Source organism: Trachinotus anak, unplaced genomic scaffold (genome assembly GCF_046630095.1).
Source record: "Trachinotus anak isolate AG129_WGS33_773 ecotype Australia unplaced genomic scaffold, CSIRO_AGI_Tana_v1 ptg000029l, whole genome shotgun sequence".
In the NCBI taxonomy this organism is placed as follows: domain Eukaryota; kingdom Metazoa; phylum Chordata; class Actinopteri; order Carangiformes; family Carangidae; genus Trachinotus; species Trachinotus anak.
In genome coordinates this window covers 575,982-599,463 of record NW_027273880.1, presented here as the reverse complement: position 1 = coordinate 599,463, position 23,482 = coordinate 575,982, and the positions used below count along the sequence as shown (strand labels likewise).

Sequence of the window (23,482 nt, the reverse complement as noted above, 5' to 3'; positions counted from 1 at the left end):
CAGGCCAAAGACAAGTTTACACCAGTCTCTGACACATGAAATTACATTTAGTAGGGATGTCATTGTCATTTTTTTTCTACAGTGTTGTCTGTACTGTAAATATCGTAGGTACTGGAGATCTGATTCTTCCAGGACTGAGGAGAGACTGTTCCAGACTGTTCTAGTCTGATGTGATTTGATTGAACAGTTTGGAAAAATTGAGAAAAAGAGGGAAAATAACAAAGCGGGAGGTGAGGAGACAGGCCAGAGATGGGATTAAAAAAAAAAAAACTCTGTTTTTTGTCTATTTTAAAACAGAAGTAGCCTCATCCAGAAGAAACAATCCTGCCAGAACTTTTTTGGCCTCTTACACCATGCCACAAAGTGAACCAAGAAGACAGTAAATACTTACTTAACGCTGGAACTGTAGTTAGGTTAAAAGCTGTAGTTCTGAAAGTTAAGCTCTATCAACTTAAAGGCAAGAGATTTTATTTATTTTCCTATTTATGCCTTATTTTGCCTTGTGTGCATTTAGGAAATGACTATTTGACAATTTGAAATGACTTACCTCAGAACTTCAATTAGAAGCCAAGTCCATTTTACTGTCCTGGTGTGGCTGCACAGTTTGTCAAATAAACGCAGGTCTCAATTAGACGCCCGCTTCTCTGGATGTATCGTCCCTGTCAGTTATCTGATTTGTTCATGCAAATAAAGGTTTAAATAACTGTGGCAATCTTCAGCTTTCGTCCTTTCTAAAGTAGGCTACCTGTATTTTGATATGGTCCCCTCTCTCTCTCTCTCTCTCTCTCTCTCTCTCTCTGCATGTGGTTGTCCAGATACGCTGTCTCTCAGAGCTAGATCAAATGAATTTGTTGCAATATGTTATTGAATAGCCTGGTAATATTAACAGGAGTATTATTCATACTGATTTAATTAATCAATTTGACAGTATTTCCCATAATTCCTGTGCACCAGTTTTGTGCAGATGGAATTAATGGCCTGTCCCATGTAGACACCTGTCCCAAATATAGGTCAGTGGAATTCAGTGGCTGAAGCAGATAAAAGCCCGAGCTATCAATTTAAGTTTTATGGTTCTTATTTTGTATGTATTTGTTTTTGAATTTCAAAACCAAGAATGTAACATATAACATTTTACAGATAATATTGTATGAAAAATTAGCAATAGTAATGAAGTGATTTTTCTTGAAAGTAAACCACTTACTTTATCATTCTATGAGACCTGTTTTCTCTTTTTTATATTTTCTATTGCTCTTTAATAAGACAAAAATAGTTCTTATCAAGATACTCGATCAATCGACAGAATAATTGGTAGAATACTCAATTATTAAATGAATCAGCAGCTGCAGTCTGATGTCAAGTTACTGTTCCTGTATGTGAACTATGACGATGACTTCTGTTGTAGCAACGCTCCACACACAATGTTCACCGAGGATAACATTAGCTTGTATAGGTTAACGTGAACTAATTTAGGCAACTGTTAGCTTGTATATGCTAACGTTAGCTTGTTTAGCCTACCGTTAGCTTGTTTAGGCTAACATTAGCTTATTCAAGCTAACATTAGCTTGTTCAGGCTAACATTAGCTTGTTCAGGCTAATGTTAGCTTGTTTATGCTAACATTAGCTTGTTCAGGCTAACGTTAGCTTGTTCAGGCTAACATTAGCTTGTTCAGGCTAACATTAGCTTGTTCAGGCTAACGTGGCGACAGCTCATCATGTGAGCTGGGAGCTTATAACATTAGCAGCTACAGTCTCCACTGTTCAGTCTGTCAGAATATAACAGTGACTTTGAAATGAATATTTTCCCTCCATGACTCTGTCCCCTCGTCGCTCAGTTGAACTCCTGCTGGACACTGACTGTATGGAGGTGTGTGTACATGCTGCTGACCTGTGTGGAGACATTTGTTTCTTTTCCCCTCATCAGGTAAATATTCTTCTCAGTGTCCATTAAACACTGGAAACACTTGCACTTTAACTGAACACGCTCAGAAGAATTCAGCATTATAACATCACTCACACACTAACAGTGGAGGGCGTCTCCTGCCGGCAGCTGTGGTAACTCCAGTCTGCTTCTCCAGCAGGATCATGGTTTGATCTCTGGATCTGGATGATGATCTGCTGCCATGTGACCCAGTTATGTTCGGCAGTCACTAGTTCAGTTGTATTGTGCACCACCCACTTAGGTGAGGCTGGGTAAGGTTACTATATGTCTGCTTAGGGGTTAGGGTGGGCTATACCATATACACTATCTGACTATCAAGTGGTTGTTCAGTTATTTCTAGGTGGCTGCAACTGTCTTTGTAAAATGTTACTTAGTTTAGTCAGATTTGAAATGTGAAACCATCTCCCTCAGTTCTCTGGTCCCGTTTTCTAAGTGCTTTCTGTCTCATTCATTGTGTGACTCTTACATTGTTGGTCCCCTGGTGAACACTGGTGACTGTGTGGGAGGGTTTGCGTTGTGGCCTACCTCAGTGACTCTGTCTGCTCTGGACTTATCTTTTTCCTTCCTCTGTCTCTGAAGTCTTTGCCTCTCCTCTTCATGCTCCTTCTGCTGCTCTGTTGGTTGCTGTGACATCAGCAGCTGCCTCCTTGTCTCCATCTCTGTCTGCTGGAATTAACAATGTCACTCATCAGCTTTATTTTCTTCACTGAGCAAAAATCTTTCTTACCAGCATTTCATCATCACACTGTGGATCAGAAACAGAAATGTAACTGTAACTGACATGTTTCATATCTAAACTCATAACCCAGCAGTGTAGCAACAAGTGCAGTTAATACAACATGACAATTCATCACAAGGAGCTCAAAAGAAGCTTTTTCTGTCACATGACAACTTTTTTTGTGATCAACAAACTGCACACAGGAATTAAAAAACAATGCAGTCACATGTAATAAAATACTTATTAAATAATCTTTATTTTTCATGTTATCGGTTAAAGAAACTGCAGAAAGTCACAAATCCAACAATTTCAAACCTTTCATGTAAAATTTCTTCCAGAGCAAGTAAATCTACACAGTTTTCCACACATGCAACTTAGACAACAAGTAAAACAAAGTTTCCTGCTTCAAACTGTGTTGTACAAGAGGAAAAAGTACGTTGGCATCTCCTGACTACAAACAGAGATGCACATCTTAATATAATGCCTGTTGGATTGTAACTGATGGAAAAAGTGACTCACTGAACAGGAAAACACAGGAAAAGTAAATTCTCCTTTTCCACAACATGAAACAGTTTGACCAAAGAGAAATAAGAGAGTGAAGCGAGGAGGTCTTACCTGTCCACAGGCCAAATGTACATAGGACTGTAGAACTCTACTGTCCTGCAGATGATATGCAAATGAGCCTCTATGATGTCAGAGGACGTCACAACATGAGCGTTCTATTCCAGCTGTCAGTTCTATTGTCAATGAATTCCAATCATATTATACAGTGAAATCATGTAGAGCACATTTCTTAACAAAAGTACAGGTGAAATAAAGTTCAATAAAATATATAACACAATTTATAACTTATTTATTTACTGTATTTATAAGAGACAATGTACAATATTAAATATGGGGCTATCTGATGCAGTGTAGCAGAGTTAGCCTGAGGCTAATTTTCATCTGCAGTCCCAATAAAACTTCCACACACACAGCAGATTCACTGGAGTTAAAATTCTGGTGTTAAGCTGTTTTAGAGTGAAGTGTTGAGGTGCTGGTCCACTGGTGAGAAAACATAAGAGTGTTGGTGTAAAATCACAGAGTTCATGGTATTAAACGCTGATGAGTGACACTTTCAACATCCGGGCACTTGGACAGGTAACCCGTTCAGGAATTTGACAGCAGCCATTTTCTTTCACTCGCATGGAGCATGAGAAGGACAGACTGGTGAGTAGAAATGTAACAAATGAGTCGTTGTGTCATTGCTGCTTTTATTAAAAGTAGTGAAGTCAAATACTTCAAAACTTAAGTACAGATAAAGTTACTGATTTCATCAAATACTCCAAAGTACAAGTACACAAAGAAACAACTTTGTTACAGTAACGAGAGGAAACATTACTTCAGCTCGGCTCCATATAAAGCTGTGTAGTGATGACGTCTCACCTGGTGTGAGTCACTGAATCACTGCAGGTGAGGAATGCATTTAGATCAACACCTGCTTATGTTTTAAAATCGGGAGCAGACCTGGAAAGATATATAACTGGTGGGTGGAGGTGGGGGGGGGGGGGGGTCCTCCAGAAAAAACATTGTAATTTCAAACAGATTCCCTGCATTTTGACACCAGCTAACCTCTTGGATTAAGTTCAGTAACAGGCAGCTGCACTAGTCCAGATCACTTAGACTGAGGTGCTGTGAGAACCAAGAACTCATCAAGACCAGTTTAGAACTGGTGGATCAGGACAGGAAGTGATTATGAGAAGAACAGCTGTTTCATATGTGAGATGACTTAGAAAAACATCATGGATCTAAAATGGTAGCAGGCTGCAGGCTACTGGATCATCTTCAAGCTCAAACCCTGAACTCTCGGAGCGTTAGTGAGGTTCAGGAAAACAAGAGGAAGACTGAAGAGAGAACAACCTTTTTCACAAATATATATTTTCCTATTTACTTTATTATTATTATTAGTGTAGACAATGGTATATCATTAGAACATCCTCCTTACTTACACACCCAACCTTATTCAATCTACACCCTAAATCTCATTTATATACATATACACTTTGTCACATCAGCTGTCTGTCCATGGTCTCCTTTTCATGTTTTCTATGTCACTTTCTGTTTTTTCCCCAGTAAAATCAAAATTATATAAAAACAATAATGTAAATAGTTGAAGGATAACAACCCGTGTGAACTTGTATGAGGAAGAGAGATGACTGAAGATGCACAGTTAAAGAACACACTGTAGAGACACAGGGGAAATGACTTTATAAAATGTGTAGACTCTAAGAGATATTTGGTCACAGACACTGAAGACATCATTTCTAAAAGCTTTTCAGTCTTTCCTCTGGATGTTGGACTTTCCGACCTGCTCAGGATCAAACACACAACCTCTAAATGTCTCACCACTTTAAGGTTGAGAGAGATTTTGAGTTTTCACTGTCAGTGTTGAATTTCAAACTTCATTGAGTTCGTGCAGGTTAAAATTCATGACCTCAAAACTTTTGACAATCTTCCAACAGCTTGAGAGATTGGGACAGAAACAAAGACACTTTTCCTGGAGAATTTCAGTCTTTCTCCTCTGGGAAAGGTTAAATATTGATTATTATTGTTAACCTGTTTAACATTTAGTCATCACTAACACTACACTGATATTCACTGAAGAAAATGATTATCAGAATAATTTAATCAAAAGAGGCAGGATTTTTATTCTGCAATAATCTTTGTGAACACGGCAAAGATTAAAAAATAAATTGATTTAATACATTAATCTGAAAACATGTTAATGAGTGAAAGAGACGGACATGAACAGACTGAACTCTCTGTTCAACAGTGAGAAAGGTTCTCTAACAGGAGGAGACTCTCTCTGCCTCACTGAACAGAGATACTGAGGAACCGGACCACCAGAACCCAAACCCAAACCCTGGATACAGAGGCTGAGTGAAGGTGGTGTTGAAGGTGTGGAGGTGGATCAGTGAGTCAGAGGAGACTCTGTAGAAGGACAGAGAGCCAGCAGGACAGTCCACATACACTGCTACTCTGTGAGAGATAGGGGAGGAGGGGGAGGAGGAGGAGGAGGAGGAGGAGGAGGAGGAAGAGATATATGTTTTCATGTTATTGTGACAGACAGAGTAACCATGATTAGAGCAGTACAGACTCCAGGACTGATCGTTCAATCCAAAAAAACAGTCAACACTGTTTCCTTTCCTGCTGATTCCTCTGTAACTCACTGCTACATAAACCTTTCCTCTGCACTCGACCTCCCAGTAACAGCGACCAGTCAGACCAGTTCCACACAGCAGCTGAGGACACTGGTCAAATCTGTCTGGATGATCAGGATACGACTGATCCTCCTCCAAACGTGTCATCTTCCTGTTGTCGTCAGACAGTTGGAGCTTTGTGTTCACTGTGTTTGTGTCGAGTGTGAGTTCACAGGAATCTGATGGAGAGGAGACACAACACAGTTGGAGTTATTGATCTATCATCTGATCAGTTATTGACAGCCTGATGATGACTCAACGTGCTGCTTTGTTTTCAGGAATCAAATGAAAAACACACTTACACTTCCTCAGACCAGGTCTCAACCACCGGACTCCAGCAGGCTCCACCCTGAAAGGAGGAGGGGGGTCAGACCAGCAGCTTCTCTCAACATGCAAACATGGACATTACATGGCTCTCACACACAGACTGTTTTAGTATTGTGTTCAGATGGAGGCTTGTCTGTACGGACGTACATTCACCACAGAGAAACAGGAAGGCTTTTTAGCTGTGGAGGCTGCAGCTGAAAAGGAAGTGCTACTTCTTAGCATCTTCTTCACAGACATACCTGTGTACTGTGTCCTTGCTGCTACTTGGAAAGCACATTAACTGCAGTATTTGTGGAAGTGTTGGCTGGTAGTTGCAGCAGGGCAGTGTGAATGAGCTCATGACCCCCAGAAACAAACCTATTGTGCTGCTAATTCAGAGGCGTACAAGCTCTGCAGCTCCTGTCCCTGATACATTAGTTTGACCTGAGATGTGTCTGCAGACCTCTGACTCACAAAGCTGGTAAAGTCCTTGACCTCATTCTCACCCGACATCGTGCCACAGACACTGCACCTCTCTGAACACTATTCATTTGCTTCACTGTTTGCCTCCAGATCTGCCTCCTTCCACCACCTTGGCCTCAGCTCTGCCTTCAAGAAAATGCTGCTTTCTCATCCAACACCAGTGCTCCCAAAACCGCCTCTTTACAATTATAAGATCAGTAGTACCACAGACATTTTCTACCTTCAAAACCTTACTCAATCCACCACCACCTCCACCAGACACAAACCTCTCAGGCAATATCTTGGCCTCCTTCTTCACTGAAAAGGTGGTGGCCATCAGCTGTCAATTCTCTGAACCTCCCTGTGATCATCAATATTGTAGAAGACAGAGACATGATGGTGCGACCTGATTTCATTCTCTTTGTTTCCTCCTTGGTTGAAGACACAGGGACATTAATGTCTGTGAGCAGTGTAGATGGCATCATTATTGTTGCCGTGTTATTATTTTATTTTTTTTAACAATATTTTTTATTGAAATTTCAAGTGCATATCAAACTTTATGTCAAATGTACAAACATTTTCATTTATATCCCCTCGAACAGTCACTCATTCACACAGACAAAAAAAGGAAATGAATAAAATGGACAATGACAACAGACATCAAACAAATGGAAAATAAATACTAGAATAAATAATACTAAGATGGAGCAAAGGGAATAAATGAATAAATAAATAAAATAAAATAAGTAAAATAAATTAAGAATATAATAAAAGGCAGGATCATTTCACAACCTGTTGTTCAGTCAGTGTTGTCCGTTTCATTGGTCAAGAATGACATAAATGATTCCCAAATCCAAGCAAACTCCTCCTGTTTACCTTTAACAATGTATGTCAGTCTCTCCAGTCCAAGACAAGTCATCAACTCCTACTTCCATATTGCCATTGATGGTGGTTCTACATTTTTCCAATATAGTGCAATCACTCTTCTTGCATGGAGAAGTCCAAACTCGATCATTTTTGATTGCTTCTTTGTTCTGATGGAATTCTTGGGGTATATTCCAAGTATACAGACTGGTTATAGGTAAAAAAAAAAAGGTTATAGAATCTAGATATGTGTTTTTTACCATTCAAATTATTAATCACTGTTTCCTCAATAATCGATAGCGGGGGTGTGGCCATGAATGTCTTATGTTTTGATGCTATAAAACTTCTTAATTAAAAATATTTGAAAAAATGTTTTTGAGGAACTCCGTACTTATGACAAAGTTGATCAAATCTGAGAAGGGTACCTTCAAAATAAAGGTCTGAAACCGTCCCAATTCCTTTCTCTGCCCATAATTTGAATCCCCCATCCAATCTACCAGGTTTGAATAGTCTGTTGCCCCAGATAGGAGTAAATTGTGACAAAGTTATTGTTTCATCAACAAAGTTATTTGCTGCATACCATACTGATATTGTATTTTTAACAAAAGGGTTTCTTGTCTGTTTTTTCAGTGTCTTGATATCTGAGGAATATAAATACTGCTTTATGGGTAGATCTGACCCTGAGTTTTGTTCAATATTTACCCAAGCGGGTGGTATGGATGAAGAAAAATAGTACATTGCAGAACTTAATTGGGTAGCCCAATAGTACCATTTCAGGTTTGGGACCCAAAGTCTTCCCCTTTCATAGGGTAAAAATAATAACTTGAGTCGGAGTCTACCCTTTCTATTGTTCCAAATGAACTGGCTAAATATATTATCAATATTTTATGGAAGTTACTTGGTAATGGGAGTGGGAGTGCTTGGAAAAGATATATAAATTTGGGTATAATAGACATTTTAATAAGGTTTATATGACCAATCATTGATATCAGCAATTTAGACCACCGGTCCAACTTTTCTGTCACTTCGTCTACCAGAGGGTTATAGTTTATAGGGATAATGTCGCCAAGTTTCGGGGCAATCTTAATACCCAGATATTTAAATCCATCTTGTGTGGCCGTAAATGGTATATTTATTTTGGGATTGCGTCTTTCTTCTTCATTTAGAAATAACAGTACTGATTTAGATTTGTTTATTCTGTATCCAGAAAACTTGCCAAAGTTTTCAAGTAACATAATCAAATTTGGAATACTGCTCCTCAGGTTCGTTAAGAAAAAATTATATCATCAGCATATAATGCTATATAATGCTCTAGGTCCCAAATCCTGATGCCAGCTATATTCCTACGTGTCCTTACTGCGATCGCAAGAGGTTCTATTGCTAAAGTGAAAAGCAGAGGGGACTATTGTAACCATGACAACGAAGATCAGCTTATGTTGAGGAAGTACTTGTTTGAACCCAAATCACTTCCACTTCCCAAATCAAATCACTTGATGTTTCGCTCCAGTAGAGGGGAAATAGGAGCGCAACATAAAAGCTGAAGGAGGTTTCTGCCCCGGTCCCCAAAGTCAATGTGGAAGCAGCGTATTGTCAGGAAGTGAAGTCATTTATTTCAAGTGTTAGAAGCAACAACTTCAGGGTGAACCAAGGCCAAAACTATAATCAGAAGAAAGTCTCTCCCAGAAAGTGCTGACTAACCCGAGGTGAAAACAAAGGAAACTAAAGACACCAACTAAACCTGGCTCCCTAAGGTGAAGAAAAACAGGAGGAAACAGATCAAAAATAAATGGCAGTTCACCCCTACAGCTTCAGTGCTATTTACAAGAAAGTGAATTCATCTATTTACATCCCCCAAAACAAAACCCAAATCTATTTCATACTCACAGTGGCACTGGGCCTGATCAAAAGTCACAGTTGACCAAACTAACAGAGAGAACTAAAACACAATCAGACTGGGGGCCGGGACAGAACCGAGCTGCTGCTGTCAGCTCTGTCACCGGAGCACAGGACAAACCATGGAGTTTGAAATGCTGGAGCAGAAGAAGTCTAGTGAAGCTACAGCAACTGTATAGTTTTCATGAAGGAGCCTCTTTGTGTCTTCTTCTTATTTGCTGTGACATTAGTTTGTGCATCTTCAGAGTCACAGACTCAAAGTGTCTCACACCACAACTGAGATCAAATGGAGAAAACAAATGATGAAATCTTTCCTCCATGTCTCCTCCCTGCTCCGTGTAATTACAAGATAAAGACTCCACTTCCTGTTTCTCTGTGAATGTGCGTCCATACATACAAGCCTCCACTTGAACACAATCATGAAACAATGTGTGTATGAGAGCCATGTAATGTCCATGTCTGCATGTTGAGAGAAGCTGCTGGTCTGACCCCCCTCCCTCTTTCAGGGTGGAGCCTGCTGGAGTCCAGTGGTTGAGACCAGGTCTGAGGAAGTGTAAGTGTGTTTTTTATTGACTCATGAAAACAAAGCAGCACATTCAACCATCTTCAAACTGTCACATCACTGATGTCATGAGTCATTATCAGACTGTCAATAACTGATCAGATGATAGATCAATAACTGCAGCTGTGTCTCCTTCTCTCCATCAGATTCCTGTGAACTCACATTCGACACAAACACAGTGAACACAAAGATCAAACTGTCTGACGACAACAGGAAGATGACACTTGTGGAGGAGGATCAGTCGTATCCTGATCATCCAGACAGATTTGACCAGTGTCACCAGCTGCTGTGTGGAACTGGTCTGACTGGTCGCTGTTACTGGGAGGTGGAGTGGAGAGGAGAGGTTCATATATCAGTGAGTTACAGAGGAATCAGCAGGAAAGGAAACAGTAAAGTCTGTGTGTTTGGAGGGGACCATCAGTCCTGGAGTATGAACTGCTCTGACGGTTTTTACCATGTTTGGCACAATAACATAAGAACAGATATCTCCTCCTCCTCTATCTCTCACAGAGTAGCAGTGTATGTGGACTATGTGGCTGGCTCTCTGTCCTTCTACAGAGTCTCCTCTGACTCACTGATCCACCTCCACACCTTCAACACCACCTTCACTGAGCCTCTGTATCCTGGGTTTGGCTTTGGGTTGAGGTCCTGGGCCAGTCCTGGTTCCTCAGTGTCTCTGTGTTGAGTGTAGCAGAGAGAGCCTCTGTTGAACAGAGAGAAGAACTGGTTTTTGTTTCTGTTTCAGTCTCTCAAGCTGCTGGAAGACTTGTCAAAGGTTTTGTGGTCCTGGGTTTTAATCCTCAGGTGACTCAGTGAAATTTGAAGTCCAACACCCAAAGTGAAAACTGAAAATCTGTCACAGCCTCAAAGTGGTGAGACATTTAGAGGTGGTGTGTTTGATCCTGATCACGTCAGAAAGTCCAGCACCCGGAGTAAAGACTGAGCAGCTTTTAGAGATGATGTCTCCAGCGTCTCTGAGCAAATGTCTCACAGTGTTAGAGACTCTTCAGGTGTTTTACACTAAGGTTTGATCCTCAGATGACTCAGTGAAGTTTGAAGTCCAACACCCAAAGTGAAAACTCAAAGGCTCTGAGGGAAACTTGTCAAACTGTCTTTGAGTGAGTTTGAAAGCTCCTGACTCCCCTGAACAGTCATTTTTTGGAACACAGAGAAAAACTGTCACTTTATACGTTAAGAGCAAAATATCTTTGGAGAATATCTTTTGTTTCTCTGTATTATTCTCATTATCTTTCTTTTTTTATTCTATTTTAATGTGATCTTTTTTCAGGGTGTATATTAGTAAACCTGTTTTCTGAGTGATCCAATAAAAATAAATCAGATTTCAGGTAAACACTCAGAGAAACCAAATCCTGCAAAGTTTGGATGGTGGGTCCAGGTGGGCGGGGCTTGGGCCAGTGACTGCTTTGTTGTGACATCACAAAGTTCCACAAGTCCTGACGGCTGGTTTTAAGGCTCAGTTTTGAACACAGGCTGTGTGCATTTCTCTGACACAAGTCATCACCATAGAACCAGCAGTGTGTCTGAATAGCACACACACACACACACACACACACACACACACACACACACACACACACACACACTGAATTAGATGATGTGATTTGACTATAATAGGCAGGAGCCCCCCAGCAGCAGCTCTGTGGTAAAGGTCAGTTCAGGTGGGTCAGTGTGAACTAATGATGGTGGAGTTACCACAGGTGGAGGTTATTCTGCAACATCAGATATTTAGATGGAAAACAAACATGTTACTGACACGTTCAGCATCAATATATTTGACACTAACAAATACAATTAACAACACGTCCTCATTAATTCATGATGTGAATGATTGTTGATGAAGTGGTGAAATGTTTGAACCAGGGGCTTAAAAAGCTAATTTTCTTCTTCTTTTTGTTGATGCAGATTTTTTTCTTGTTGACTAATGTCATCTACATTAAGTTCACATCCAGGAGGGGAGCACACTCCTCCAAAAACTGTGCATGACGGACCGACTTACCTCAGTGACACATCTTTATTACATCAGTCTGACAGAACAGGGAGAGAACGAGTTTTGCAGAAATGCTTCATCAGATTCATTGTGTGTGTGAGGTCCTCACCTGTGGATCAGTCCTGATAAGAAGATTTGATTCTTCATGTTTGGACTTTTTTTCCTGACCAGCACATCCCGACCCTCATGTGCATGAGTGCTCCCATGTGCATGCAGATGCCTAACATCTGGCAAATGAGACGGAGGGAGGAGCCGAGGAAGAGGCATCAGTGGTCCCCAGGGACCAGGGAGGAGGCTGTGGCAGAACAGACAGAGGGCAGAACAGACAGGCAGCCACCGTGTTCAATGTTCCTTCAGTCCAGCTTGTATGGACAAGGGCCGTCAGGTTTTCTCCTCATCAAGTCTGAAGGAATCCAAAGAACTGAAGAACTGCAACTTGTTCACCAGATCCAGTGATGAGATACCGAGGTGTTAGGGCTGACATTTTTGTTGATGTGTTTCTCTCCTACGTCAATACCTGCTCTGCACTTAACAACCATTGTATCCTCCAGCGTGGATGAAGAATGGCCATCCTAAACATTTAGTCAAAAGCCCCCTTAGCTGTTTCCATTGTCACATGAGGTGGGTGCTACTGTCATGCCCATGGGCTTTGGAATAGGATGCTTTGGTTAAGTCGACCAATCAGAACTGAGAAAAGCTGGCCATTATTATTATCAAAGTCTTGTACCTTTTGATATGTTCTGTTTTCCAGGGTGGAGAAACTGGTGAATTATTGAACAGTTTGTGTCACCTTGGAGCACTGTGTTGTATCAGAATGAAGCTTTTGTTGACTGTTACACACTAACACCACGAGGTCGCCTAATACTGTCTTTGTAAGGCTGCTGATACCCATTTACATTCAAAAGTGTCAACATCATTTGTTATATCACTTGACACATCAGTGAATATTAAAATATACTTGTGAAGGACATACAGTACGTAAGAGCGATTGTCTGTGTGCTGGCTGTTTACTGACTGATATTTCTGGCTGAACAAATGAAACATATCTTCACTTTTTTGAAATCAAGCAGGTTGTGTCATTGGCAACTGTGACATTTTTGTGGTTATTAGACTGAAGCAAACGAGGACAAGAACCACACATGATGGAACGCTGTCAGAGACAGTTGTTGGAAAGTAATTAAGTACATTTACTCAAGTACTGCACTGAAGTACAAATATGTGCAAGATTTACTCTACTGGAGTATTTTCATTTTATGTGACTTTATACTTCCTCTCTACTACATTTATTTGACAGCTTTAGTTACTAGTTATTTGGAATATTTTACACAATGGATAATATAACAAGCTTTTCATGTACAACACAGTGTTAAACATGAAACCAATGCTTTCCAACCTTTTTGGCTTCTGATGTCTCACAAAAAGCAGTTTGTGGTCAGGGTCACATTTTAGACGTCTGAGTTGAAATTTTTACCATCAAAGGTTCATGGTTTCATTTCAGTAAATGTTTGAATGATCCAATATCTCTACAGAAATCAAAGACTAGAGAAACAAATCCAAAAGGTCAAAAGGTCAGTTGTGTATTACAAAAACTTCTGCTTTCCCATGAATCATCTGATCCCCCGTCACACTTATCTGGTGACCCTGTTTCTAAAACTGTGTATAAGGTGAGTCAGACTAGCTCCACCTGCAGCAGCTACAAGGGTAACATGCTGCTGGCACACTGATACTTCAATATGAATCATCTCATGAGGTCATATTTAATCACATATCATTCACAGGGACCAAACCAGTACTTTGACTTCAATACTTGAACTACATGTTGCTGATAATACTTCATACTAATGTGCATTTACTTCAGGATTTTTCATGCAGGACTTTTACTCGTAATGGAGAACTTCTGCATCGCTGTACTGGTACTGTTACTGAAGCAAAGGATCTGAATAGGCTACTTCTTCCACCACTGGTTATAGAAAGTATGTGCGTCCACAAAACAACCATTAATGAATCCATCTTTTATTTACAATGGTCACATCAGCATGCCAGCTCAGTAGGTGGTGATAAAACTTTATGTCAAACTCCACAGAAGAACAGTAGGAGCAAGTGTGAGCGGGAAATTCAAATACAGCAACACGGCACCAGAGAGAGCCCCACCCTGGAAGGAGTTTTACAGAGATGACAAGATCATTCTGGAATAACTGTTTTCATGTGGATTGGAGGGTGAAACCCAGTGAATATTCACAGAGAATCTCTTTTTTTAAATACCATATAAGAGTGGACGAGGTCATCTGGATACCTGAAACACTCAGGATAATGTCCAGGTGAGTGGGGCAGTTAGCAAGTGCAAGGTGTGGGTGAGAGCCAGTGACCTTTTTGATATTTCTTCTATTTCCAGTTTGCAGTAATAGTCACAGAACTTTTAAGGTCTCTGTCATTTTAAATTGTTCAAACAATTGGCCTCTTGCTTGGCTTAGACCACAAGACTAAAAAAGTACTTCAGATCACGAGGAGCTGTTCCAGTGAAATGAACATGCAGAGGTCAAACATTTTACTGTACTGTCATCCATCATATATAAAAATATGGTCTGTATGTCCACCGTGTATTATCCAGTAAAAAAAAACTCCTTTGGCAGTACTTCATAGTGAAGGTAAACTGATCATTTGGAATGAAAATCGTATGACAAGATAAAGATATAAAAATGTTTTATAAGAGTGTCATTTATGATGTAAAACTATACTTTATCAAATACTGTTCTACCATTAAAATGAATATGTTTGATATGATGTTTTGGTCCTATCACCCAGCCCTTCTCCCAAAGAGACCAGTGACCAAACTGTGATGGTGGGATGGCGGCACATAAACTTGACATGACTGTCTTTATTTCAGCCAGTTTCTCAGGAGGTTCTGGATCTGATCCAGTCCACAGTCACTGAGTACAGAACTGAGACAGACTGCACCAGATACACAGTGTGACCACTTCTTGTTTCACTTGGGAAGCATTATCTCTGTCTGATCCAGATTTGCTGGAACCGGAACACTACAGCATGAGGAGGAGATCTTTTCACTGTTGAATATGGGTTTACATGAACTGGATAATCATGCTTTGCCAAAGGTTTTTCTTCCTTCATGAAGAGCAGCTGCAGAATTTGCTGGATGAACATTTTACTGTTGGAGAAACTGTCACAGTGTTTGGTGGAAGTCCACGCACAATCTGGAGGAAAATGTTGCAGTACCAGCTGTCGGTGCGGCAGACTTACACTGATATAAGTCATGAAGACATGAAAAAAGTGATGATGGACTTCATTGGCACTTGTTCAAACACGGGCCAAAAGATGGTCATGTGACATCTGAAAGCAAAAGGTATCAGGCAGAGGTGTGGACTCGAGTCACATGACTTGGACTCGAGTCAGACTCGAGTCATGAATTTGTTGACTTTTGACTCGACTTGACAAAATGTAAAGAGACTCGCAACTTGAACATTTTGACTTGAAAAGACTCGCTACTTTCCCTAAAGATTAAAAAGTATGTTACGTATGTAGGACCACTTGTGTGCATCTCTCTCTCTCTCTCTCTCCCTCTGTGTGTGTGCGTGTGTGTGTGTGTGCGCTGTCGGTACAACATCCAATCAAATTCGATCCACATTATTTTGATCAACAGCATCCATCCAATCAAATTGCAGGACAAGATGACACAAGATGACTTGTCACCCTTTGCACTCTAAATCATCACAACACTCCACTCCAAAAATCATACAATATTTGTATCCTTCTTTTTCGCACTTTCTATTTACATATGCATATACATAGTATATTATTATTTATATCTTGCCATTCTGTATTTTTATTTCTAGTCTACCTCAGTATTCCATTCTATTGTATATTTTGTATTCTAATACACCGGACTGCTGTAACAACCTAATTTCCCTTCGGGGATGAATAAAGTCATCTATCTATCTATCTATCTATCTACAACCAACGAAGAAGAATTACCAAACAACGGTGCGAGTTGGCAAAAATGATACCAAAGATAGTTTTGTTCGGGTATAAAAACTATGAGGTGGTCAACAAAAAATGAACTGCAGTATGCAAAACATGTGAGACGAAGATTAAAGACGGAGACGCAACAACTTCCAACTTCGTCCGACATTTGAAGTTGCACAAAGAACGATAAGTTCTGAATGAAAGCTAACGCTAGCTTCTCGGCTAAGTAACTTTGCTAGCAGCATTGCTAAATCAGTGAGACTGTAAACTCACTGTTAACGTTACATTGCAAACACGGTAATCATTCCACTGCGGGTTCACTCCCTTACTCAAACTATTATAAAATGATATAGTTCGGGATTTTTGAAGCAGGTTGCATGACGTACGTAGTCAGTGTAGCTATCACACACATTAGACGAAATCACAACTAACCCGAACTAACACCGAAGACATAAAGTAACACAATTAAACATACTAATTGAGGCAGCAGTAGACCAGCAACTTCTGTGAGATGCCGGGTAAAATTGCTGTTTTTGTCAATGGAGTTTGTTGTGCTGGATAGAGTGAATTAACAAGCGATATCATCTCAGTTTCCTGACGGAAAGGGCTGTTTGATGGCAAGGTAAAGCAGTAAAAATATTCTTAATATAGCATACACTTAAACTGATATTGATTTTATTAGATTTGTGTCATGGCTAAAAGCCTTTCTGGCGTGGTGGTAGTGTCTGCTTCTCCACACTGAGAATACAATTAATACACGATGCGTTCACTTTTGTGTTTGTGTTTATCCATGTTCTATTTATTCATGTTTGACCCTTTAATACACTAAAGTGACATTTTTGTGTGTTGTATATTCACTGTCCTTACAAATCATGTTAGTCCTTCTAATACTATTCTGTGTCACGGGCGTGGCTTAGGTATCTAATTATCTGTTGTCCTCATAATTATGTATATTGTCAGGTTGTTATACTTTTAGTTGTGTCTTGTGTAAACAAACTCTGAAGTGAAATCTGTGTTGTGGGCCAAAAACAGATTTTTTGATATCTACCACATGTCTGTGGTGAGAGTGGAAAGGGGTGTCCCTCTAATACACCAACAGACTGGTTTGTGGAGTAGTGTACCTGTAGTACACGAAAACCTGTGTGTGTGTGTGTGTGTGTGTGTGTGTGTGTGTGTGTGTGTGTGTGTGTGTGTATGTGTGTGTGTGTGTGTGAGATACTGGATGTAATTTGTCTTGTTTAGTTTGCTCAGTGCTGTTTCATCACTGTGTGGAAGCTTTATTGGGATAGATATATAGTTATATTGGGATCAGATTTTAATATTGTACATTGTCTCTTATAAATACAGTAAATAAATAAGTTATAAATTGTGTTATATATTTTATTGAACTTTATTTCACCTGTACTTTTGTTAAAAAATGTGCTCTACATGATTTCACTGTATAATATGATTGGAATTCATTGACAATAGAACTGACAGCTGGAATAGAATGCTCATGTTGTGATGTCCTCTGACATCATAGAGGCTCATTTGCATATCATCTGCAGGACAGTAGAGTTCTACAGTCCTATGTACATTTGGCCTGTGGACAGGTAAGACCTCCTCGCTTCACTCTCTTATTTCTCTTTGGTCAAACTGTTTCATGTTGTGGAAAAGGAGAATTTACTTTTCCTGTGTTTTCCTGTTCAGTGAGTCACTTTTTCCATCAGTTACAATCCAACAGGCATTATATTAAGATGTGCATCTCTGTTTGTAATCAGGAGATGCCAACGTACTTTTTCCTCTTGTACAACACAGTTTGAAGCAGAAAACTTTGTTTTACTTGTTGTCTAAGTTGCATGTGTGGAAAACTGTGTAGATTTACTTGCTCTGGAAGAAATTTTACATGAAAGGTTTGAAATTGTTGCATTTGTGACTTTCTGCAGTTTCTTTAACTGATAACATGAAAAATAAAGATTATTTAATAAGTATTTTATTACATGTGACTGCGTTGTTTTTTAATTCCTGTGTGCAGTTTGTTGATCACAAAAAAAGTTTTCATGTGACAGAAAAAGCTTCTTTTGAGCTCCTTGTGATGAATTGTCATGTTGTATTAACTGCACTTGTTGCTACACTGCTGGGTTATGAGTTTAGATATGAAACATGTCAGTTACAGTTACATTTCTGTTTCTGATCCACAGTGTGATGATGAAATGCTGGTAAGAAAGATTTTTGCTCAGTGAAGAAAATAAAGCTGATGAGTGACATTGTTAATTACAGCAGACAGAGATGGAGACAAGGAGGCAGCTGCTGATGTCACAGCAACCAACAGAGCAGCAGAAGGAGCATGAAGAGGAGAGGCAAAGACTTCAGAGACAGAGGAAGGAAAAAGATAAGTCCAGAGCAGACAGAGTCACTGAGGTAGGCCACAACGCAAACCCTCCCACACAGTCACCAGTGTTCACCAGGGGACCAACAATGTAAGAGTCACACAATGAATGAGACAGAAAGCACTTAGAAAACGGGACCAGAGAACTGAGGGAGATGGTTTCACATTTCAAATCTGACTAAACTGAGTAACATTTTACAAAGACAGTTGCAGCCACCTAGAAATAACTGAACAACCACTTGATAGTCAGATAGTGTATATGGTATAGCCCACCCTAACCCCTAAGCAGACATATAGTAACCTTACCCAGCCTCACCTAAGTGGGTGGTGCACAATACAACTGAACTAGTGACTGCCGAACATAACTGGGTCACATGGCAGCAGATCATCATCCAGATCCAGAGATCAAACCATGATCCTGCTGGAGAAGCAGACTGGAGTTACCACAGCTGCCGGCAGGAGACGCCCTCCACTGTTAGTGTGTGAGTGATGTTATAATGCTGGATTCTTTTGAGCGTGTTAAGTTAAAGTGCAAGTGTTTCCAGTGTTTAATGGACACTGAGAAGAATATTTACCTGATGAGGGGAAAAGAAACAAATGTCTCCACACAGGTCAGCAGCATGTACACACACCTCCATACAGTCAGTGTCCAGCAGGAGTTCAACTGAGCGACGAGGGGACAGAGTCATGGAGGGAAAATATTCATTTAAAAGTCACTGTTATATTCTGACAGACTGAACAGTGGAGACTGTAGCTGCTAATGTTATAAGCTCCCAGCTCACATGATGAGCTGTCGCCACGTTAGCCTGAACAAGCTAATGTTAGCCTGAACAAGCTAACGGTAGCCTGAACAAGCTAACGTTAGCCTGAACAAGCTAATGTTAGCCTGAACAAGCTAATATTAGCCTGAACAAGCTAATGTTAGCCTGAACAAGCTAATGTTAGCCTGAACAAGCTAATGTTAGCATAAACAAGCTAATGTTAGCATAAACAAGCTAACGTTAGCCTGAACAAGCTAATGTTATAAGCACATGTTGTAATGTTATAAGCTGTCGCCACGTTAGCCTGAACAAGCTAACGTTAGCATAAACAAGCTAATGTTAGCCTGAACAAGCTAACGGTAGCCTGAACAAGCTAACGGTAGCCTGAACAAGCTAATGTGAGCCTGAACAAGCTAACGGTAGCCTGAACAAGCTAATGTTAGCCTGAACAAGCTAACGGTAGCCTGAACAAGCTAATGTTAGCATAAACAAGCTAATTTTAGCCTAAACAAGCTAACGGTAGCCTAAATTAGCTCACGTTAGCCTGAACAAGCTAATGCTAGCCTGAACAAGCTAATGTTAGCCTGAACAAGCTAATGTTAGCATAAACAAGCTAACGGTAGGCTGAACAAGCTAATGTTATCGAGCATCTTGATAAGAACTATTCTTGTCTTATTAAAGAGCAATAGAAAATTTAAAAAGGAGAAAATGTCAGAAAACATGAAATGAGAAAGTTTTACTTCATTTTTATTGCTTAATTTTCATACAATATTATCTGTAAAAACTGAAGCCATGTAGTGAAGTACCATGTTACATTCTTGGTTTTGAAATTCAAAAACAAATCCATAAAAAATAAGAACCATAAAACTTAAATTGATAGCTCGGGCTTTCATCTGCTTCAGTCACTGAATTCCACTGACCTATATTTGGGACAGGTGTCTACATGGGACAGGCCATTAATTCCATCTGCACAAAACTCATGCACAGGAATTATGGGAAATGCTGTCAAATTGATTAATTAAATCAATATGAATAATACTCCTGTTAATATTACCAGGCTATCCAATAACATATTACAACAAATTCATGTGATCTAGCTCTGAGAGACAGCGTATCTAGGACAACCACATGCAGAGAGAGAGAGAGAGAGAGAGGACCATATCAAAATACAGGTAGCCTACTTTAGAAAGGACGAAAGCCGAAGCTTGCCATAGTTATTGAAACCTTTATTTGCATGAACAAATCAGATAACTGACAGGGACGATACATCCAGAGAACCGGGCGTCTAATTGAGACCTGCGTTTATTTGACAAACTGTGCAGCCACACCAGGACAGTAAAATGGACTCGGCTTCTAATTGAAGTTCTAAGGTAAGTCATTTCAAATTGTCAAATAGTCATTTCCTAAATGCACACAAGGCAAAATAAGGCATAAATAGAAAAATAAATAAAATAATAACATCCTGCCTTTAAGTTGATAGAGCTTAACTTTCAGAACTGCAGGTTTTAACCTAACTGCAGTTCTGGCGTAAAGTATCTACTGTCTTCTTGGTTCACTTTGTGGCATGGTGTAAGAGGCCAAACAAGTTCTGGCAGGATTGTTTCTTCTGGATGAGGCTAGTTCTGTTTTAAAATAGACATAGGTTTTTTTTTTGGTTTTTTTTGTTTTTTCTTAATCCCATCTCTGGCCTGTCTCTTCACCTGACCCCTCGTAATTTTCCTTCTTTTTCTCCATTTTCTAAACTGGTCCATCAAATCACGTCTGCCCTCCCTCATGTATCAACAGTGTAAGCAGAGAACTGAGCCGTCATATGGATTAAATGAAGCTTGGATACAAAGAATTTGCCTCCATGACTTTCATTAATGGAGTTTCTTGAGGAATCGTTTCAGCTGTAATTTGAGATCATGAACATGTTGACGACATGTTGTTAATATAAAGTGAACAACTGAGACTCACTCAGCCTGAACTCTGAACAGATCTGAGTCTGGAACAGTCTCTCCTCAGTCCTGGAAGAATCAGGTCTCCAGTACCTACTACATTTACAGTACCTACAACACTGAAGGGGAAAAAAATGTACCATTTGGTACTGCATTGGTGGTCCCTGGGGAGGGCAAACACTGGCAACCATCAAAGTTCACACAGTTCACCAAAGGTAAGTTCAGGTAAACACTGAGATTCTACATTGCTGTATTTTTACTGTTGTATTGTCATTAAATCTTAACGTAATGGTTCTGACATGGTTCGTTTCCAACCAGCTCTCGTGGCCTGGACGACTAACTGCTAACTGTATATATATTGTATATGAATACTTTCCAGATGCACTGTGCATTTAATATGGATCTTCAGAAATCTGACAGCTAACGTTACCTCGCTAACTTGAAGATGCAGCCTAAAGTGACCCAGAAGTTTCCACCCTGGCTTCTGTTGCTGCTGCGTAACGTTGTGTGCAGGTGCTGAAGTGAAGCTGATGTTGTGAGCACCATGACGACCAGCTCTGAAGTGAGTGTGAGGACAGAGTTCACCTTCCTCCTGCCCAGCAGCTGAACCCTCTGACCTCTGTTGTCCTCAGGCTGTTTCAGGAAGTGACGGGTTACATGCTGCGTCTGTCTGCTGTTCCTGGACGTCCTTCAGGAAGAACGCTGGTCACATGATCAGCTCAGTCTTTGTATCGGTCTTCATCTGCTCCTGAAATCATTGTGTTGTATCAACAGCAGCTTTAAAGATGCCTGTGAGCCTGTTTCCTGTAACTGTTCTGGTTCATGTGTCTGAGGAGTCAAACCATGATTCTCTGTGGGTTCATCACCACCAGCAACACCTCCCACACTGTGCAGGTGCTCATGTGACCCACTGTGAACATTAAAGTGGAGATGAGTGCAGCTTTAAACCAGTGAACAGATGATGAGTCTGAAGAGTCAGCAGTCAGTACCTGACACATCAGGTCAGAGCCACAGTCCTGAGGTTCACTGATCAGCCTGCTCTTCCTCCTGTGGGTGAGGTTACAGCGCTCTCTCCTCCACTCAGTCTGCTCTCATTATCAGCCCCTCACTAAGCTCCGCCCTCCTCACTTCCTGTGTGAACACCTGTTAGACTGTTACTCTTCACAGTGAGGACACGTGGACGTTGACCAACCACATCCAGAGTCACTGTTGAACAAACGTCTCTTTGAGTTGACACTTGGAGCCGGTGACGGTCACTTTATCAGCTGACATGAAAACCGTCACAGATGTTATCAGCTAGCTCGCTAATTACCGTTAGCTCCCTGATTTGGTGGAGAGCTCTGTGACTGAGGTTTGAACATTCAGCACACGCTGCTGTCACGTTCCCCGCTCCTCCTTCTTTCTGCGTGGACGACGTCTCCACCTCCCATGGTTCATGTGAGGCTCCGGGCCGATGCTGTCAGGTCCCAGCAGAATGAAAGAGGAGTCAGTGCAGCTGCCTGTCCAACATCAGGACCCTGAGGAGCAGCTCTGTTCCTGTACTGCAGGGTTCAGCCGCTAAGCTCCAGTGTGACAGTACAGTAGAGTGAGGAGGACAGAAGCTGCTCTGAAGACGTCCACAGAAAACACAGCTGGACTCAGCAGAGAGAGATCACACTGACGCTGTGGTGTGTGGATGTTGTGTGTTTTGTTCTCACAAGAAGAAAGGCTATTAGGATGAGGCCTAACGTAACACTGTCTCTGCTGGTGACTGGGTTTGGTGGCTGGAGTGTTAATTAGCCAGTGTTGGCCTCAAATAAATGAAGGGTAGAAAACAGAGAGACACAGTAGGTCCATCTAAACCACAGCAGGGACCGGTCCGGACAGAAATCAGAGCAGCACTGATCAGGACTGATGTGGGTCAGTGGCTGAAGAGTGGGCTCTGTCCACATTAACAGGCTCCTCCTCTCCTCTGTCCCCCTGACAGCCTGTGGGCTCCGGCCTGGACGTGTTTGAGGGGAGACCCAGGCTGAGCGCGTGGCGGGGCCGCCATTGGAAAGGAGCTGTTGGACGACGCCCACCAGGATGTCCTGGGGGCCCAGGAGAGCGTGACACTGATGGACGCCAGTCATGTGAAGAGGAGAAACACTGGTGCTGTGTGCTAACACTTTATAGCCCAGCCTGTGAATTACAGTGTAGGTCAGCTGAGTCAGGAACCAATAAAATCCTTCAATGAAACAGGACAATGGGGAACAAGAGAGCAACACCTGCTGTTTGACAGGAAGGAGAAATACATGATACTCCAAGTATTTCTGTAAATACTGGAACCTACAGGTTCAGTACTTAAAGCTCCACCCAGTCTAAAGGTAGATGTCCATGTGTTTGTGATTATAAAGCAGGTCTAGGTTCTATATTAATACTGTGAAAGTATCAAAGCCTCAGTCCACAGAGAAATGCACACAGCCTGT

General features: G+C 40.9%; 3 protein-coding genes and 1 long non-coding RNA gene across 5 annotated transcripts in view; 2 read left to right on the top strand and 2 right to left on the bottom strand.

Moving 5' to 3' along the window:
• The window catches only part of LOC139611995 (protein NLRC3-like), a 418,379-nt gene that overhangs the window by 257,619 nt on the left and 137,278 nt on the right, over window positions 1-23,482 (top strand). The gene's annotated exons all lie outside the window — the stretch shown is intronic.
• The window catches only part of LOC139611996 (NACHT, LRR and PYD domains-containing protein 12-like), a 173,090-nt gene that overhangs the window by 18,886 nt on the left and 130,722 nt on the right, over window positions 1-23,482 (bottom strand). The window lies entirely within an intron of this gene.
• LOC139612010 (stonustoxin subunit beta-like) lies at window positions 3,891-7,448 on the bottom strand. Its single transcript, XM_071467146.1, has 3 exons — window positions 6,952-7,448; window positions 6,199-6,245; window positions 3,891-6,075 (listed from the first exon to the last, which is right to left on the bottom strand). The coding sequence occupies exons 1-3, from the start codon at window positions 6,999-7,001 to the stop codon at window positions 5,483-5,485; spliced, it is 690 nt and encodes a 229-aa protein (XP_071323247.1). The 5' UTR covers window positions 7,002-7,448; the 3' UTR covers window positions 3,891-5,482.
• On the top strand, window positions 8,935-12,961 carry LOC139612021 (uncharacterized). Its single transcript, XR_011686424.1, has 2 exons — window positions 8,935-9,974; window positions 10,130-12,961. It is a non-coding gene; the product is annotated as an uncharacterized lncRNA (long non-coding RNA).